This window comes from Podarcis filfolensis, assembly GCF_964270895.1.
Source record: "Podarcis filfolensis genome assembly, chromosome: 3".
Lineage (NCBI taxonomy): Eukaryota > Metazoa > Chordata > Lepidosauria > Squamata > Lacertidae > Podarcis > Podarcis filfolensis.
The window spans coordinates 77448097-77466444 of NC_139606.1; the positions used below are offsets into that span (position 1 = coordinate 77448097).

General features: G+C 40.5%; 1 protein-coding gene across 1 annotated transcript in view; it reads left to right on the forward strand.

The window, feature by feature from the left end:
* The window catches only part of RYR2 (ryanodine receptor 2), a 246664-nt gene that overhangs the window by 35830 nt on the left and 192486 nt on the right, over window positions 1-18348 (forward strand). Inside the window, 2 exon segments of the mRNA XM_083606142.1 lie at window positions 7865-7984; window positions 15677-15781. Coding sequence (XP_083462268.1) covers window positions 7865-7984; window positions 15677-15781 — 225 coding nt within the window.

Genomic DNA, 18348 nt, shown 5'->3' on the forward strand with positions numbered 1-18348 from the left:
TTAGCTGGTGTCTAAGGCACTGTGGGTTAAACCACAGAGCCTAGGACTTGCCAATCAGAAGGTCGGCGGTTCGAATCCCTGCGACGGGGTGAGCTCCCGTTGCTCGGTCCCAGCTCCTGCCAACCTAGCAGTTCGAAAGCACGTCAAAGTGCAAGTAGATAAATAGGTACCGCTCCAGCGGGAAGGTAAACGGCGTTTCCGTGTACTGCTGTGGTTCACCAGAAGCGGCTTAGTCATGCTAGCCACATGACCCGGAAGCTGTATGCTGGCTCCCTCGGCCAATAAAGCGAGATGAGCGCCGCAAGCCCAGAGTCGGTGACGACTGGACCTAATGGTCAGGGGTCCCTTTACCTTTTAAGGTGCTATTGGACAATTTCTTAAAATGGTAGTTCCCCATTCCTTCTGGGCATCCTCCAGAATGGTTATTTCTCCCTACATCTACTGTATATTTGGAAAGTGGTTTGTATATTTGCTACATACCCTCCAGTATTCCTTAGATTTATTTAATGGAATGCAGGAGAAGTCCAGAAAGCAGATTCTGAAAGGAAAACTGGGAGATAGAATTGCCAAAATGGAGATGTGCTAACAGCCAGGAGCTGCAAAGCAAAGGAAGGCTGAAAGTTAAAATATTTGGCTGCATGCCTGTAGTCTACATTTCAAAGTAGTAATGATGCGGTGGTGTGGTGTGGTGTGGTGATGATGAAGCTTATAGAAGTGAGCAGCCAAACTGCTGTGGTTTCATGAAATGTTAATGAAAATTCTAACAGGAAGCTGAATTCATGAACAATGGACTATCTGAAAACAAGCAGGCATCTGAGAGAGAAGTGTAAGGTCTATTTGCCTGGGGTGAACCCTCACACAGGCCCTAGGGACAATAGGAGTTGTGTGGGCAGTTAAGGAAATGAACACTAAAGCTGAATCAGAAGAGGTCCCAGGAGATGGAAAGCCAAGGGACTTTATGCCCTGAGGCTTGTTGAATCTGCCACATTATCTTACTCACTATTGAAGGAAGCTATGTTAGAGATAGGGCAAATGATAGATAGCGAGTGTGAAGGCTTAATAGACCTGGCAGAAAAGAAAATGGGATGGAACATTATTGTGTTGGGAGTATAGCGCTATGATCTGATCTGATTAGAGAAAAGAGAAATTGTAGCTGCATGGAACAACTTGAAACAGGTATTTTTTTTAATGCAAAAAACCTTACACAAAAACACAATGTTTCTTCAGATTCTATAAGTACATGACAGATCCAAGTAAACCGAAATACAATATTGTGCAATGCTACAAAGTTCTATTAAACCTGTCAAAATATTTTGAACCAATAGAGACTATTCAAGGAGAAAATGTTAACAGTGAAGTGTATATTTAGAGTCAAAATCTATTGAAGATTTTAATATAGGTTTGGAAGCCAAACTAGCTTGTGCAGAATAATGTTCTCCAGCTTGGTTAAAGATACACATGATTTAAAAATGCCATAAATGAGCTACTAAATGATGCTCTTATACTTCCATGGACTGATAATTGAGCTAGCAACAGCAGCAACACTGATGTAAGTAAATCACTGCATTTCTCAAAATGCTTTGGCAACTAGGTCAAAGGTTCAATCTGTTTCGCCTGTTAGTGTTTAGAATTAGTTTGTCAACATTTCCCCAGACACTTCCAGGCTGCAAGGACATGAAGCAGCTCTTCTCGTTTTACTGACTTGCTGGTTATTTCTAAACGTGCAATTTGGGAAAAACCATCAGCCAAATTAAATATATTTTTAATAACTGCAGTAAGTAATATGTAGGTCTTATTATCTCAGGCTTGCTGTCGTTTCCTTCTTTATATAACAGGAACTGCTAAGGATTTGGGTTTTTTTTTTAAGTAAGGGAGGGTGTTTTTGTTGTTAAACACAAATTACTGTGATACAGTAGTAGTTGGTGTGTTAGCTGTCAATTTCTGATTCAGTGTAAAACTGCTTTATCACATCATTTGCTGTAATCTCAGACCTTTCTCACACACAGTGCTTTTTCTGCACAGAAAACGATCCACACAGCATAAAGCTTAAAATCTGCATATATGGTAATATGTAACAAATGTATGTACACCGACTGGAAAACAGTCACCAATCAGTTTCCTAGTGTGGGTATAATTAAATTAAACACACACACTTATTACTAGCATCGATCACTTGGTGAGCAATCCTGTGTACAAGAAGCAAGCCAGGGTAAATTAGGCTGGCATAAAGGTACAACAGATCCAAAGCCTGTTCAGCTGCTGCTCTACCTAAGCCTAGCAAAGGAAAACAAGCCTTTCAATATTGTCCTGCATCAGGTTGTCAGGTTACGTGATCACACTGAATGGACTTAGGACTGGCATAGGCAAACTCCGGCCCTCCAGATGTTTGGGACTACAGTTCCCATCATCTCTGACCACTGGTCCTGTTAGCTAGGGATGATGGGAATTGTAGTCCCAAACATCTGGAGGGCCGGAGTTTACCTGTGCCTGGCTTAGGATCTAGCCTAATCTTCCTGCTCTGGTCCTGCCCTTAGAATATCCCCCGGAACGCTGAGCCAGGATGAGCAAGTTATGCTGTCTTATCTTTGACTGAGCCAGGGTTGGGGGCAGTGTTAGATACTGAGATATGAAAGCTAGGAGCTAAATGGCACCTTAAACCTAGGTTATGGGCGCAACAATGGAATGCTTAGGCCTGCTTTTTTATGACAAGAATACAAAGGTGAAAATGAAAGAACTGCGGCTAAAATATTATGTTTGTTTTTCACATGGTCCAGTCCTTCTCCTGCCCACTCCCCTAATATTTTAGGAGGGTCTCTTCTCCAGTCTTCAGAGACTAGCTGGAGGCAGGGAGGCAGAAAACGGGCCTCCTTTCCTTCCAGTCCGCAGTTTTAATCTTAAATCTTAGGCGCAGTACTGCGCCCAAAGCTCAGAAACCGCTTGCACTAATGAAATTCCCTGTCGCAAAATGTGCCTAGAACAATGGGAGTTTCGAACACTGGTTGGGGGACCAAGAAAGAACGGTACACAAGTCAAACCACAGGTTGCAAGGATCAGCAGTTCCATGAGAGCTCAAAAGGCACGACTAGCCACGAGCTAAGATGTTGAACCAACAAGTGACATACAATGGTACCTCGGGTTAAGTACTTAATTCGTTCCGGAGGTCCGTTCTTAACCTGAAACTGTTCTTAACCTGAAGCACCACTTTAGCCGCCACGCCGCCGGAGCACAATTTCTGTTCTCATCCTGAAGCAAAGTTCTTAACCTGAGGTACTATTTCTGGGTTAGCGGAGTCTGTAACCTGAAGCGTCTGTAACGTGAAGCGTATGTAACCCGAGGTACCACTATATTCTCTATGCTTTCCTTCTGAAGGATGGGGCGGGCACAATATTTAGTTCACCATGTGGCTGGAGTCCTGAGGCTGACTGCAAATGTGCTCTCCTTCTAGTGGGCTGGCTAGGTGAGGTTTTTGCATGCTGGTGCTGACATCTCTATGTCCTAGGTGACGGAGGTGAGATGCAAGCCAGATCAGCATTGGATTTACTCCCAGCTGCATTCCGTGAACAGGGAGACTCCTGTTTAACAGGCAGATCCTTGGCTGAAGAAGCTAAGGGAGGCATCTCTGGGAGGGAGTTAATGGGAGGCCCTTCTGAGAGTTTGTGTAAGTCATCTTTGGAAGGCAGATTTCCGCCCGCTAACCCACTGGGACCCATAGCTGTCAACTTTCAGTTTTGAAAATAAGGGATCAGCAGCCTCAAAAATAAGGGATCAGCAGCATAGCTGTCAACTTTCGGATTTGAAAAGAAGGGATCAGCAGCCTCACCTGTCCCGGAGACAGTCTACGGGCTATCTAACAATCCGGGATAGCAGCGGGAAACGGCGCTGAAATAAGGGAATTTCCCGCAAAAAAAAAAGGGAAGGTTGACAGCTATGCTGGGACCCTCTCCAGGATCCAGCATTTATTGGGGTTTGGAATCCATTACCCACATACCACTGGGACCCTTTTAACTCTCCAAGATCCTCCTACACCTTCTTAGGGTCTCACTCCCCCCTCCACGACACCTCCATGGCACTCATGACAATATGCAAGTTTGAGTTACGTGCTCAAACATGACAGTTTTGAAACTAGTAGATGCAGCTGAGTAGAATATATATGATACACTGCAGTATTTTCCTTTGAAGTGTTATAAAAATAGATGGCAAATTTTCTGCTCGTACATGATTAGAGTTTGAATTTAAGCCTGTACGTAATCATGTGGATTATAAATGAGTGCCAGTGAAATTTATAGTACTGTAATATATTTTGAAAGACTCCCTATTGTTTCAATATGTTGGGCCGTTTTCCATTCCATGTCATTTATGAAAGCCACATTGTTTCTTCCAGGAAAGTAGACAACACATCAACCCAGATTCTCGGAAGATTTGTATTTCATCATGTACTTTTAATTTAAATCAACTTTTGCACTTTTAAAATGGCATTCTCTAAATACTTTAGCGCTAGTGAAGGTGGCCAGGTCAGGCGGAATGATCTGCAGTAGTGATAGCCCTAATGTTTCAAGTAATGTGTGCATAAACAAATCACTCTATAATGTTATTAGCCATTATTAGTGACCTGTTATTAGTGACCTGGTTTGAATGTAATGCTAAACCAAACAATGACTTAGCATGAGTGTATGAGCGTTTGAGTTCCCAGAGAGGAGGCTGTAGCTGCTTCATTCTTTCTCTGGCCCTGCTGCTGCAGTGCTGCTCTGAGCTAAGCCATGGATTGGCAGAGACTGCCATCTGAATCTGAGCTCATAGTTTGCTTCACTCCACACAAACCACGACCTGTAATTATGGTTTGTTCTATGGCTTGTGGTTTGTCTGGAGCAAACAAATTATGAATCTGGACTTGGATGACATTCGTAGAGCCATAGAATTGTAGAGTTGGATGGGACCCTGAGAGTCATCTAGTCCTTCCCACTGCAATGCAGGAATATGCAAATGACCCTTATGAGGATCAAACCCATGACATTGGCATTATCAGCACTACACTCTAACCACCCAAGTCCATTAAAATGTGCACACTGCAGCTACAGATTGTGAGGGTTGGATTGTATGGACCATATGTTTTTTAAATAGCATTGTCTCTCTACAATGCTACAAAGGTACCAGATCTGTATGTCTTATTTCCAGCAGTCCTTGTAGGAAACAGCTTGTTCCTTTTTTGAATATCTTCTGGATGATGAAAGAGAACCCGTTTAGATATTCTAGCAGGAGATGGATCCTATGGCCAAGGACCAAATCCTCTAATCTGGGCACATGGATGTTTGCAGTTGTTACTGATGTTTATTAAATTTATATAATGCCCTTCATCCGAAGATCACAGGGTGGTTTACAGTATAATTCTGAAGTAAGGGTCTGTTTATTAGCCCTGTGCCAGCATGACTGTGGTTATCTAGACTGATTCAGGAAGCTAAAGATCTTCTGTTTGATGGTACAGAGCTCTTTAACATGAAGTTGGATAAGGCATTGGACAGAGTCTAAAAGATGTAATATGACTTATTGCATGGGTTTTGAGATGAAGCATTCTATTTTTGCTGCATATCACCTCTGCTACAGAACTTCCTCCACCTGCCTAGCCTCCCGCTTGCCAGCAACACAGACATTGGAGGTTGCTTTGGGCTCTGCCAAGAAAGGCTTCTTGGAGACAAAGTTTAAGTCATCCTACCTGTGCAAAAGGATCTTGATTGGATATGACAACACTGATGGACCTGCTCAGTTGAGTAACCTTGCCCTCCGAGTGGATGACCACTCTGTAGTTACTCTGCGACCTCTTCCTGCACTGGGTGACGCAAGCCATCAATGAGTTTGCAATTGTTGATAGCAGCAAATGTTGCCTGTTCTGCAGCAGGGTTTGGAGTGTTCAAATCAAGCCACATTAATATGTAATCTTTACAATGGCTCCGTAAAGTAGTTCAGCATCATCTCTGTGTTATATTTGGTGACCTGAGGCTGAGGGAACAATGTTGTGTCTTGCCTAAGACCATGAAGTGCTTATTTCAGTTGTGGGTATTATTTTGGTTTATGGCCGGTATTGTCCTGCATTAGAATGTTCTTTTATGGATTGTTCTCCATCTATTGAAACTTCTAGTGTGACTATCATTTCTAATCGTTGGCCATGCTTCCTGGGGTTGATGGGAACTGTATCTAGTAACATCTGGAGGACACATGTCACAGGGATGTTTCATGTTAACCTTCAGATACTATAGATGAACAACAGGGATAAAGCATATGGTAAGGGTCTTTCTAGCACCCCCTCTTAGGTAGATGTGGTTTTGACAGCTACTCTATGTGTGTGTGTGTGGCTAAACCAGCTTCGGAGTGAATCAGAGTCTGAGCAACCCCACTCAGAATCACAGGCTTGCTCTTGTTAAGCAATACCTCAAGCAGATACTGCAATTACTGTTCATATCTGACAGCTCAACTTGATTTTTTTGGTCTTATAACTTAAAAAACACATCAGCAATAATATTAGTATGAGTCATCCCTAATGAAAATATGATCAGTTGCATGAACATTTTTTATTAGGAATCAATCAAGAGCACATACTTAATGCCACTGTCTGCTAAAAGCGATTTGACATTGTTTCATAGTGACTTGGCACAATAGAGATTGTAAGATGGTAAGTGAGAAACAGCAATAATATGAGGCACATCCACAAACCTTTCCATCCACTTTTCAAGTATTGCTAAAGACTGTGGATTCATGGAAGTCACTTAACAAATTGAGGGTTACAGTTATGATTGCAGATAAATGCATAGTCAGTTTTAACTCAGTTGCATGATTGAAGTAGAAGTGCTCTGCTGACTATGCAAAAGCTGGTTTTGATACCAAGCTGTCAGTGCTGAGCACATTAATATTCTCTCAGTGCTTCATTTCAATCTGGCAACTCCGGAATCAGGACAGCAGAGATGAGATTAATGGCAAGACTTGGAGACTTTATGCAATGTTGATGCACATAGCCTATATTATCTCTGTGCTGTTGTGTAACCTTGTTCTTGATCAAAACGATAGTAATGATTTTATGCCTTAGCCACATGTCTTTATGTTTGACAAGCTCAGGGCTGCTATATACATAAAGGTTTTAATCTGTATTACAAATCTAAACCCTCTAATATCCTCTGTGTTCAGAATTTAGTTTTCCATTTGTCTCAATATATTTAAATTAATTAAACTTTATTCCCTATGATCAGTTAAGCCATAGTATGTAAGTGCTCCCAGATAGAGCCTATTGCACAGCACCAACAATCTCTAAACAGATTAGTAAAATAAGTGCTGTGGGAACAGCCATTTCCAAATTAGGTAATAGAATAATAGAATTGTAGAGTTGGAAGGGATCTTGAGGATCATCTAGTCCAACTCCCTGCAATGCAAGAATCTTAGCTAGATCATACATGACAGATGGCCATCCAACCTCTGCTTAAAAACCTCCAAGGGACCCACTGGAGATTTAAAGGAATTCTGGATGCTCTGGGTGAACATTCCAGTTGCCATGACTTCTGCTTCTATGGAGGCTCTGGTCTTGCTTTAGAATTGTGAGATGGAAAGAGTTACCAACATAATCACTCCCTAGCGTTTTGGCTTGCGGGAGTAGTTAGTTTTCAGCGTGGTTTTCAGCGTGGACAATACTTCGCTACATTGCTGCTGATTTTCCTTTTGAATCATTCATGTTCTCCATGAAATGAATAAAAACTACTCTGGCATTTATTTTTGCTGTCCACGCTTGACCAGTGTGTATTTGGAAATTGGAAATGCATCCCAAAGTTTTTGTAGCATAAGAGTTCTAACAATGTTCTTTTTTTTTTTTGTCTCTGTCCTTCAATAGGATGATGAAGTGGTTCTGCAGTGCACTGCTACTGTTCACAAAGAACAACAGAAATTGTGCCTTGCCGCAGAAGGATTTGGCAACAGGCTCTGCTTCTTGGAATCCACTTCAAATTCTAAGGTACCGTAAACTGTCTAGTTCTAATGCAGTGTTGAACGTTACCGACATAACAGACCTTTTCTTCTTGTTGAAATGTTGTCCTCTGTGATGCAGAGTAAGTGCATCAATGTTACAGCTGGTAGAGTTGAGTTGCATTCCAGCACATTATGTTTTTCTTATATAATTCACAACATATTATACCCAGCAAAATAAACCTGATGTTAATATACATAATGACAAGCTAAATTCTGAACAACTATTATCATACAAAAACCTTTGAGGAAGGCTGTGTGACCTTCTTCTCCTTCACTCTACAGCCTCTCCCCGCTTCTCCAAAATCTGCTCTGGACTCTCCAGAGCTAATTTTGAGGATGGAGGCGCTGTAGGTGGACGTTTGCTCATGTGATGTTGATTTCAGCCCACGTATTACAGATTGCTTGTGTATTGTTATCTTATTGATGGGCGTGTGGAGAAAATACGTGAATTAGATTAATTTGCCGCCTTTCCTTTTTTGGAAGAATGCTAATTTAAATTTTCTAGTGCAAGGTGTTCAGTGTGGAGAGTGAGGTTAAATAAATAACATCTTATCCAAGTGATATTTGTCCTCTTCAAGTTTCATAGCAAATTAACAGCTAATATCACAGCCATTGCCAGTCAGTTGGTACTAGTGTACTGATCAAATATCATTCTTCCTAAGTTTTGTGGGATTCATGATGCTTTGCTGTGTGTAGGTCTGCAGGCTGCAGGTACTTTTATATTGTAACCTGCCCTGTGATCTTTGGATGAAGGGCGGTGTTATGTACTGAGTTGAATAGGATCCAAACTGCAGCAGTCTGATTGGTCCTAGAATAATAGGATCCAAAAGGCAGCAGTCTGATTGGTCCTAGAACAATAGGATTCAGAATGCAGCAGTCTCATTGGTCCTAGAACAATGCAGCAGTATGATTGGTTGGCAGGAACCACCCAATCATGCTCCAGATAGAAGTGAATCCACAACTTGATTGGCTTACAGTAGAATTCCGGAATTAGCCAATCATGTGCAGCCCATTGTGTAAATAATGTATATAAAGCAGATACTTTGAGGGGACTTTCATTCATTCATTTCTCCTCACCACTATGAGCTGAATAAAGAGCATGAAATCACTTTGCGACTCTGAGTATATTTCAGGCGGTATAGAAATGCAATAAATAAGAGCAGTAGGAACAATAAATACATGTACCATGTCATGTGGAGCACAGGAAGCAAAGCATCATGGAGATTTGTATGTCTTTAAATTGTGTGCAGAATCCTTTTCTGACGATTGTCAATCTCATTGGTGCTGATGTTACCCTCCAATCTTCACAAGCTGTACTTGAAGCAAGTGCCCCTACAGCAGGGTCCCTATCCCCATGCTCTTGAGACAGTCATAGGTGAAAATGGATCCAGGATCTACACAGCAGTGACTTATCAGAAATCCCCTTTCCTCACATGGCTATCTTCATAATCTGTGCTATCAAATGGGAGTCTGCCAGACAAAGATTCTTGAAGAAAAACATTTTGAAAAAATGAATGTTTCTTGAAGAAAAGCATTTTGTACCTAAAATGTTGTGGGTTCCACTATAGCAGGGCTGTCCATTTTCCAAGAGACTACGATCTACAACCACTATAAAAAGACCGGCAGTGATCTACCCATTGGATTGACCAGAGTTGTTGAGCTTTTTTTTTGGGCATCCATTCATTGGCAGGGGCATCCCGCAATCGACCAGTAGATCTCACGATCGACCTGTTGGACAGCCCCACACTATAAGAATCAGTTGAGGCAAATAAAGGATTCAGTGAATTCTGACAATTTTATTTGTTAAAAGGAAGTAAGCAGCAGTAGTTATCTGTTAGCTGTTGTTCATTATTTATTTAGTTTTGAATAAAAATTTTAAATTTTGGCAAGTAAAGGAAATATACTAAAGTAATCTTGCATATAAGGCCTTTATTTCCTCCCCCCTGCCTACAGAATCCTTCAGCACAACCTTAATTAAATTTATTATCTCCAATGTGGTGCAGACTAATGTTTTACTTTCAGTCAGTCATCATTTTGAATGTATTATTCATCATTATAAAAAATTAATTGGAATATTAATGATTCATTATAATAGCAGTGGTTCTGAGGATTTCATCTGTCCTGCTCACTTGTAACTGAATAATTCCCAGTAATAAAATATGTAAGGATAGGTAACTTCAGTATTCTATAGTTTTATAAAATATTATTTAGCAAATAAATTTTAATTAAACAGCAAATGTATCCTCCCCAGTACTTCATTGTTGGTCCATAAGTAAGATGTCCATGTAATCATATTACCATTTCTTTTTCTTTAGTTGGTTTCTTTTAAAAGACTTAAGAATAGCAGGTGCTTCTCAGGCATCTAGAAAACTAAGATGCATTTGGTAAAAAATTAATATAGGAAAGAACAGGTGACAGATCTAGCCAGTTCTAAGTTCAGAAGTACAACATAAAGTGGAGACATCATGGTTTTTTTTCTGCCAATAATTTACAGCTCTTTCCAGTATGTCTGGTGGGAGTATCCCAGTAGAAAGGGAAAGCATAAGAAAAAGGGAAGGTTGAAGAAAGAGCAGTCTTTTTAAAGCATGTTTAAGGGGTCTCACTGAGAGAAAAGGAAGTGAAAAGAAACAGTGACAAAAAAGATGGGTAGGGTAAAAATGGAGAAGATGATGGTGAAGAAGAAGAGTGCATGGAAACGGCTTTATCACATAAATGAGATGTAAAAACTAAAGGAGCTAAAGGACAAGCACAATGAGGATAGGAGCTAAGGTAAAGGTAAAGGGACCCCTGACCATTAGGTCCAGTCGTGGCCGACTCTGGGGTTGCGGTGCTCATCTCGCTTTATTGGCCGAGGGAGCTGGCGTACAGCTTCCGGGTCATGTGGCCAGCATGACTAAGCCGCTTCTGGCGAACCAGACCAGAGCAGCGCACTGAAACACCGTTTACCTTCCCGCCAGAGTGGTACCTATTTATCTACTTGCACTTTGATGTTTCATAGTCACTGCACTACTTGAGAAATAATCTTGCAGAGTGAGCAACTGGGGCAGGTGAGCAGTAAATCTTGGGGTTTAATTTGGGTTGAGTCATGTAAACTGCAGCTGGCACACTGATGGACTCTGGACCTGGGACTCATAAAGAAAAAGTGTTTTAAATGCATTGTATATGCAGTATAACACTGTGACACCAGATGGCGCTGTGGAGTCCTGTCTTTCCCAACCGGATTTCCTTGTACGAGTTTACAACGTGTTGAACTGAAACACTTCTTTGATGTGTCTAGATCCAGCCCTGGTAGGACATCTTAGGGCCCGAGGAAATCATGTGTGTGGGGACAACTTCTGATTTGCTCTCCATCCTCCTCCAATGTGGACATTGCAGTTGTACAAATACTTAGCACCTAATTAAACCAAGAAGTACTTACAATTGCCTCTCTGGTGGGAGAAGAGTTTTATGGCTTCCACATGTTGTGATTCTCCCCCCACCCTCACAAAGAAACCAGCTGCTTAACATTGTAGTTGTGCAAATACTTAAACATATAAGCACTTATTATATGGGCTGGTGTGGTACAATATCCAGGTATAGAAGTAAGCCCTAGGTAAAGGTAAAGGGACCCTTGACCATTAGGTCCAGTCGTGACCGACTCTAGGGTTGTGGCGCTCATCTCGCTTTATTGGCCGAGGGAGCCGGCATACAGCTTTCGGGTCATGTGGCCAGCATGACTAAGCTGCTTCTGGCGAACCAGAGCAGTGCACGGAAACACTGTTTCACTTCCCACTGGCGTGGTACCTATTTATCTACTTGCACTTTGACATGCTTTCAAACTGCTAGGTTGTCAGGAGCAGGGACCGAGCAACGGGAGCTCACCCTCTTGTGGAGATTCAAACCACCAACCTTCTGATTGGCAAGTCCTAGGCTCTGTGGTTTAACCCACAGCGCCACCCGCCTTCCGTGTGTACAGGATTGCAGTCTGAATTAGTCTTAAAAGGTTCTACACAGGGCTGCTAACAAGGGCTTCCATGCATTTGGGAGTCATTCCCCCTCCTCCAGCTTGTTCATTTTTTATTTTCCAGTAAGTGGAACAAGGTTGAGGGATATGTAGACTAGGACCTGGAAGACCAGGGTTAAAATTACTCTGTCATGAAGCTCATTATGTGACCTTGGGTCAATCACTGGGCAGGATTCAGCTGTGGGTCTTTCCCCCTCTCTTTGCCCCACCTCCTTCCATGCCCCTGAAATTGGTTTAGGGGGGCCTCGGAGAACCCCTGGAACATGGAGAAGGGAGAGGTAGGGCTTGTTCTGTTTGCAAGCCAAAATACTTGCACTGATGCAACAATCAGAAGAGCGCAACATTGAATTCCTCCCACTGTCTCTCAGTGTAACTGGTGCCACAGGGTTGTTGGGTGGTTACCGGGGGGCGGGGGCGGGGGAGAGAACCATGAGTGCTACTTTGAGCTCCTTGGAGGAAAAGAGATAAGATATTATATAAGATCAAATACAATAAATAAAACAAATACAATTTTTCTGCAGCTATTCAGAATAAAAATAGCATTACAGTCAAGATCTATAAAGTTTTCATAATCCAGCATGAAATACATTAAACATTAGATCCCCTTGGGAGTTTTTCTTTAAAGTTTTTGTGTGGTGTCAAAACCAAGATAAAAGATAGCAGTGACTTACCACCAGAGCTGGCCTATTTTTGCATTACATGATAAACACGACCATAATATCCTTCAGGCTGTTGGGTGTGTATATATGCAATTGCAGCTTCCTTAAACTACTTCAGATTACTCAATTGCCCATAATAGCTCATTTGGGCTGTTTATCATTTAGCTGATTGAAGCTTCTGTACTCGGTGCAATGATCCTTTTCAAGTGTGAAGCACTCAGTATCACAAACAGAATCAGTGAAACATTTAGAAACAATTTGTCTATAGTTAAGAGAATACTTTATTCCTAGAGGCTCTGGTTTACGTGGGAGGAAAGGAGTTAAATTAAATTTATTATAAGAACAATAATGGCTGTTTATTCAAATCCCTGTCTCCCAGAGATAAAGGAGTGTGTCCTAAATAAATGAACTGGTTTTCCCCAGTGTTTTATAGTTGATACTATTTTAACTGTTCCATCAATAAATAAAATACTGTGATAGAAAAATGTAAATGCACAAAAGCGGATAATAATATTTGTTAAAAGCTTTATGAATCTAAATTGTGAATCTAACTGCAAGTCCAAGAAAAAACAAGGAGCTGCAGTTAGGAAAAGGAGAGGTGTGGGTATGTCAGGAAAATGCATTTAGCAGCACAAGCAGATAACAGTGAAGTCATGCAGTCATGGTTGCTGGTTCTTTATAATGTGTACATTATTATGCAAAGTAGTGTGAATATTATTTGCTGTTCAGGGGGAGGCTGATTTTTACTATTTCTTTAAAACTGCAACTGTTAGATAAATATGTTGCATATCCTATAAAAGAAATATCAAATCATTTTAAGTAAAAAAAAAAACCCAACAGACTGGTAAGGAGCATAAAGATGTTCCATTATAAAAACCATTCTGGGTTGCTGTCACTTATGTGACAAGTAAATTACAGCACCTAGTTTTGATTTTAAAAGGATAGCTAAATTTCCACATCTTTGGGTTTTGGAAAAAGAGTAACTGAATGGTGAGTGCATGGACAGAAGAAATTTCTCTCTCTGTTCTATATAGCAGAAGGAAATATCCCAGATCCCTTTCTGAACCAGATTTAAATAAAGCAAATTTTTTCTCAAAAGCAAAATGTGTATAAACTTTCGGCAGAAGTGTTGATTGCGTGCTGATTATGGTTTTAGAATCTTGCATGTGAATGTTTGGTTCTAGGTAATCTTGGTTCTTAGGCTTTGTATACTGTAGTGGAACATTAAGCCACAGCAATTTTTGAGGTATGATTTTATGGTGCACACACACACAGACTTGCACTAATTAACTGGAATCTTAAAAATAGGCAAAGCTAACAATATAACACAATGAAGGTTGTGCAGACAGTTGTTAGGTTAGCAATTCTATTGGCTTTTAAGAGTTGCTTCCTTCACTAATCTATTTAATCACAGTAATATATTATACACGTGTCTATTTGATGGCCAGATGCATGTTAGCCAGAAAATGTGATTTAGCATGCTTATATATGACTTGTAAATTGATATATATAAATAGCGTGTGTTTTTGTGTGTGTGCGTGTGTGTGTGTGACTGTGAATGAATTCACTGCTACTTTATTCCTCTGTGATTTTTACGCCACAGAAGATTTGTTCCCTTTGTCCTGCATAAGTTCCTCTGCTGTCACTCTTGATATCTTTATTCTATGTCGATAATCTTCACTTATCACAATTAGGCATGTGATCCTATTGTCCTTCATAATTTCACGCTTGAGTTATTTGAGACCTCCCAGGACCTACAGCTACATTACCCTGTGTCATTAATGTCAATGTGCACTGACTGTTGACCCCACCCCAGCACTATCTACTAGGCTATCTAGATGAGGGGCAACACTTGCAACCATCATGCTAGGCAGGAAATTTACCTCATGTACGCACATTGGAGCTGTCACCCTGTGAGTGGGATACAGCTCTAACATCCCATCCACAAACCTCTCTTCCTCTCTCAGGTTTTCCGAGTCAGCCACCTTGGCTTCAAGGAGATGAAATTGTTTGTGGAGATCCAAGAGCTCATTGCCCTGAAGACACAACCACAAGTTCTGTCTGGCAGCCAGATAGTTGTACATATAACAGATTGCGCAAAACACTGGAAAGCTCCCATGTGTCTTCTGACTTTCTGTCTGCGTAACTGTTTTTGTAGTTTATTGAGTTACTTTATTAGAAGCTTGGGTTTTGTTTAGATCAAGGAAAGGGGGGGCAGAGCAGTGTACTCTGGACTTCTTGCCCTGATGCCAAACTCATTTGGCTGTTTAACTTGCCTTGACACTTTGTTAGCTGGGGCAGACACACTTCATAAGCTAGTGCTGTCTGTTTCTAGTCTACTCGTGGCTGTGTGAGAAGAGGTGAGGAGAGAGAGCATGCAAACCTGAGACTCACAAAAGCTTTTTCCCGTAATTAGAAACCATGGTATAACATATATCCAAACATAGCCAGTGAGTGCTAGACATCAAATAATAGTGGGAGCACTGCTGTAAACCGAAAATCATTATATTTTACTTTGCAACTCTGCTGTCAAATGCAGTCACGACTTCTCCTGCCAGTAGAATTTTATCTCAAATAATGTTACAGTGTAATCCTGATTGTGATTGACAATCTGTTACTCTCTTGAATAGCAACGTTCTGGTGGCTGGTTTCTTTACCACTTGGTATGGACTCTTTTTTCTACATGTATACATGCATTCCTACTAGTAAGGTCGCCACCATCCCATCTTCACCCAGATTCATTTAATTAATGTGAATTTCCTAGAATAGCTTATTTGAGTAAATTAGTTTTCATGTGCTCCCCCTGCCTTTCTTCAGATGGCTCTTTGGGTTAATTAAGGCTGCAATCCTAAACACATTTACTAGACTCCAGAGGGTAAGTCTCATTGAATTTAGGGGAAATTATTTTTCTGTTAGCACACTTAGGATTGCCCTGTAAGTAAGGAATGATCTGTCAACAACTAAATAATAAGCAGTGCTTCGCTGAATGCTGTCTTCATCGTGTTTTTTCAACTAGAATGTTCCTCCGGATCTCTCCATCTGCACTTTTGTGCTGGAACAGTCCTTGTCCGTGCGAGCCCTCCAGGAAATGTTGGCCAACACGGAGGAGAAAGCAGAAGGGGTGAGCAGCAATGTCTCCGCCTTTTAATTAATTTGTAATTGCTTTTGGATTCTATTAAGTGTCTTGTTATCCGTGATGCTTTTTATTAACACCTCAGCTTTTGGAATCCTATTACACTCCTTATTTTATTGAAGTTTACATTCCCAGAAAACTTAAATGACAAAAAGCCATGGAAAACTTAAAACCAAACATGAAAATGTTTTCCCCCTGCTGTCATTATCCTTGCAAACCAGAAAAAAATGTATGAATATTTTGTTTTCATAATACTTTCCACATGACCATTACAAAATATGGAGTATATATCAGTCTTGGAAACCAGATAGGCATATACTTATATAATTTGAGTTCTTTATGCCTAGCTTTAATCATGTATTTATCAGTTTCTAATGAATATTGATCTTTAGTCTTCTCATTTTGTATTTTATATATGTTATATAATCAATATGGTGTTTGTATCTAGAAGTATATATAACTTTATTATTTTTTTAAAAAAATACACATTAGTTAGTGTATTATACAAAATATACTCTGATTTTCCTGTACCGCATAATGATGGTATTAAACTACTTTTTAAATGATGTTTTACACATATTCTTTCACAATAATAAAGCTAGCTGGTGCTTGATAGATTTCTGCTTTTGCCTTTCTTCCTTTCTATTTCATCTTCTTCGGTTTCAAGAAGAAATAACCTGCTTCTGCAACAAGAATTGCATCATTCAAACTTACCCTCTTGTACAGATGTCTGATTAATTTCTGCAGTTCAGTTCTTGCAGTGTCACAACTACCTTGAATTCCTGGTAACATTGTTTAGGAGTCCCCAGTAAATAAATAAATAAGCACTTTATTGAACCTGGCTATAAATGAAAACCAATTAGGAGATGCTAGGTAAGATTAAAAGCAGTAGTAAGGAAATACAGTGGTACCTCGGGTTACAGATGCTTCAGGTTACATACACTTCAGGTTACAGTCTCCGCTCACCCAGAAATAGTACCTCGGGTTAAGAACTTTGCTTCAGGATGAGAACAGAAATTGTGCAGTGGTGGCACAGTGGCAGCTAAAGTGGTGCTTCAGGTTAAGAACAGTTTCAGGTTAAGAACAGACCTCCAGAACGAATTAAGTTCTAAACCCGAGGTACCACTGTATGTGCCTATAGGAACAGTTCATAGTTGAAATAGGTAGAATTGGTTAGATCCTTTATAAATAAAATCTAACTTGTTGTCAATGTTCCTTACTTGCCTTGAAATCAATTAAATCAAACTGTGTGGGCAAAGCTTTGGTGAACAGCTGACCCAAAGCTTCACAATCAGCTATGGGTCTTGTGGAGCTCCGTGTCATGGGGATTTCGAAGCTGCTCTAGCCTCCTAGTCTGATATTTACCTTGAGCTGTCCAGGGTGCTACTTTGTTTGCCTGAATTTGCCTTATGTTAGTGGTGGAGAACCACAGTTCTGGGGTGCAAATGCTGTCTATCGGACCCTTGGGACTTTGCTCAGGTCATACTTGCTCCAATACCTTCTTCACATACCCCTTGAGTGTTTTTGCTTGGCTAGAATGTGCCGTTGAACCCTAATAATGCTTCTTGTTTGCCTGAATGGAAGAGAGAGAGGTGTGTGTGTGCACAAAACCAGTTTACAAGACAAAGGTAAAAGGACGTGCTTGATATGAACTGTGCTAGCCTGGAATCTTCTTGTAGTTATTTGAAGAAGGATGCTTATATATTTGAGGATCCTGTTTTGAATGTTTCTCCCTCCCACTGCCAATCGGAGTGCCCAACTTTTAGGACTGCACATGGCAAACTTCAGTGATATCCCTAATTATAATAACTCAGTATCTGTTAAAACCGATCTAAAAGCTGGATTGAGAACAAAGATCACAAGTGCCTCAAAAAAATAAAAATAAAATAAAATAAATGCCTCCAGGAAAATTAACAAAAGTATGAAAGAGCTAAGATTCTGATGCTTGGAGGACTTCATGGTGAAAGTCAGAGAGCCTATTACAGGATGAGAATATGTGTCTAGTTTCACTAGGCACTTTGCTATGGGGCTAATTAAATATGACCTCCCCACATTGCTACCCCATTTGCAGGCAGTACATGTTTGGGGGAGGGGATTCAAAAATTTCAGGAAGATTTTGTTATTTTACCATTGGTGGCTTATTTGTTCATTGTTCTTTTTGTTTTTGTTTTTAAAGAAAAAATATAATTGCAGATTTTGAGATGCAGTTATAGAAGAGCAAGTTGTCAGTTTGTTTTTACTATGATGTCCTGGTTACTACAGTGTCTTGGGTGTCTTTGTGTAGCATGCTCAGAGCTTGTCCCTGTGTTCTAATGCTAATTGTGATAAAAGATGGATTTCCTCAGCTGCAGCAGAAGCAAATGGGAATGTTACCTCTTTAAAGTCCTGCATTTGATCTGTCTCACGTGAACTACCACATGACAGCAACTGCATCATTTCATCTTTCTTTAAACTAATATTTTGGAGTCTAAACAGTTTCTGTTTAATATCTTATAACCAAAATGTAATCAGAAAAGATTTGTATGATAGATTGGCCATAAACCCTGTCATACTTA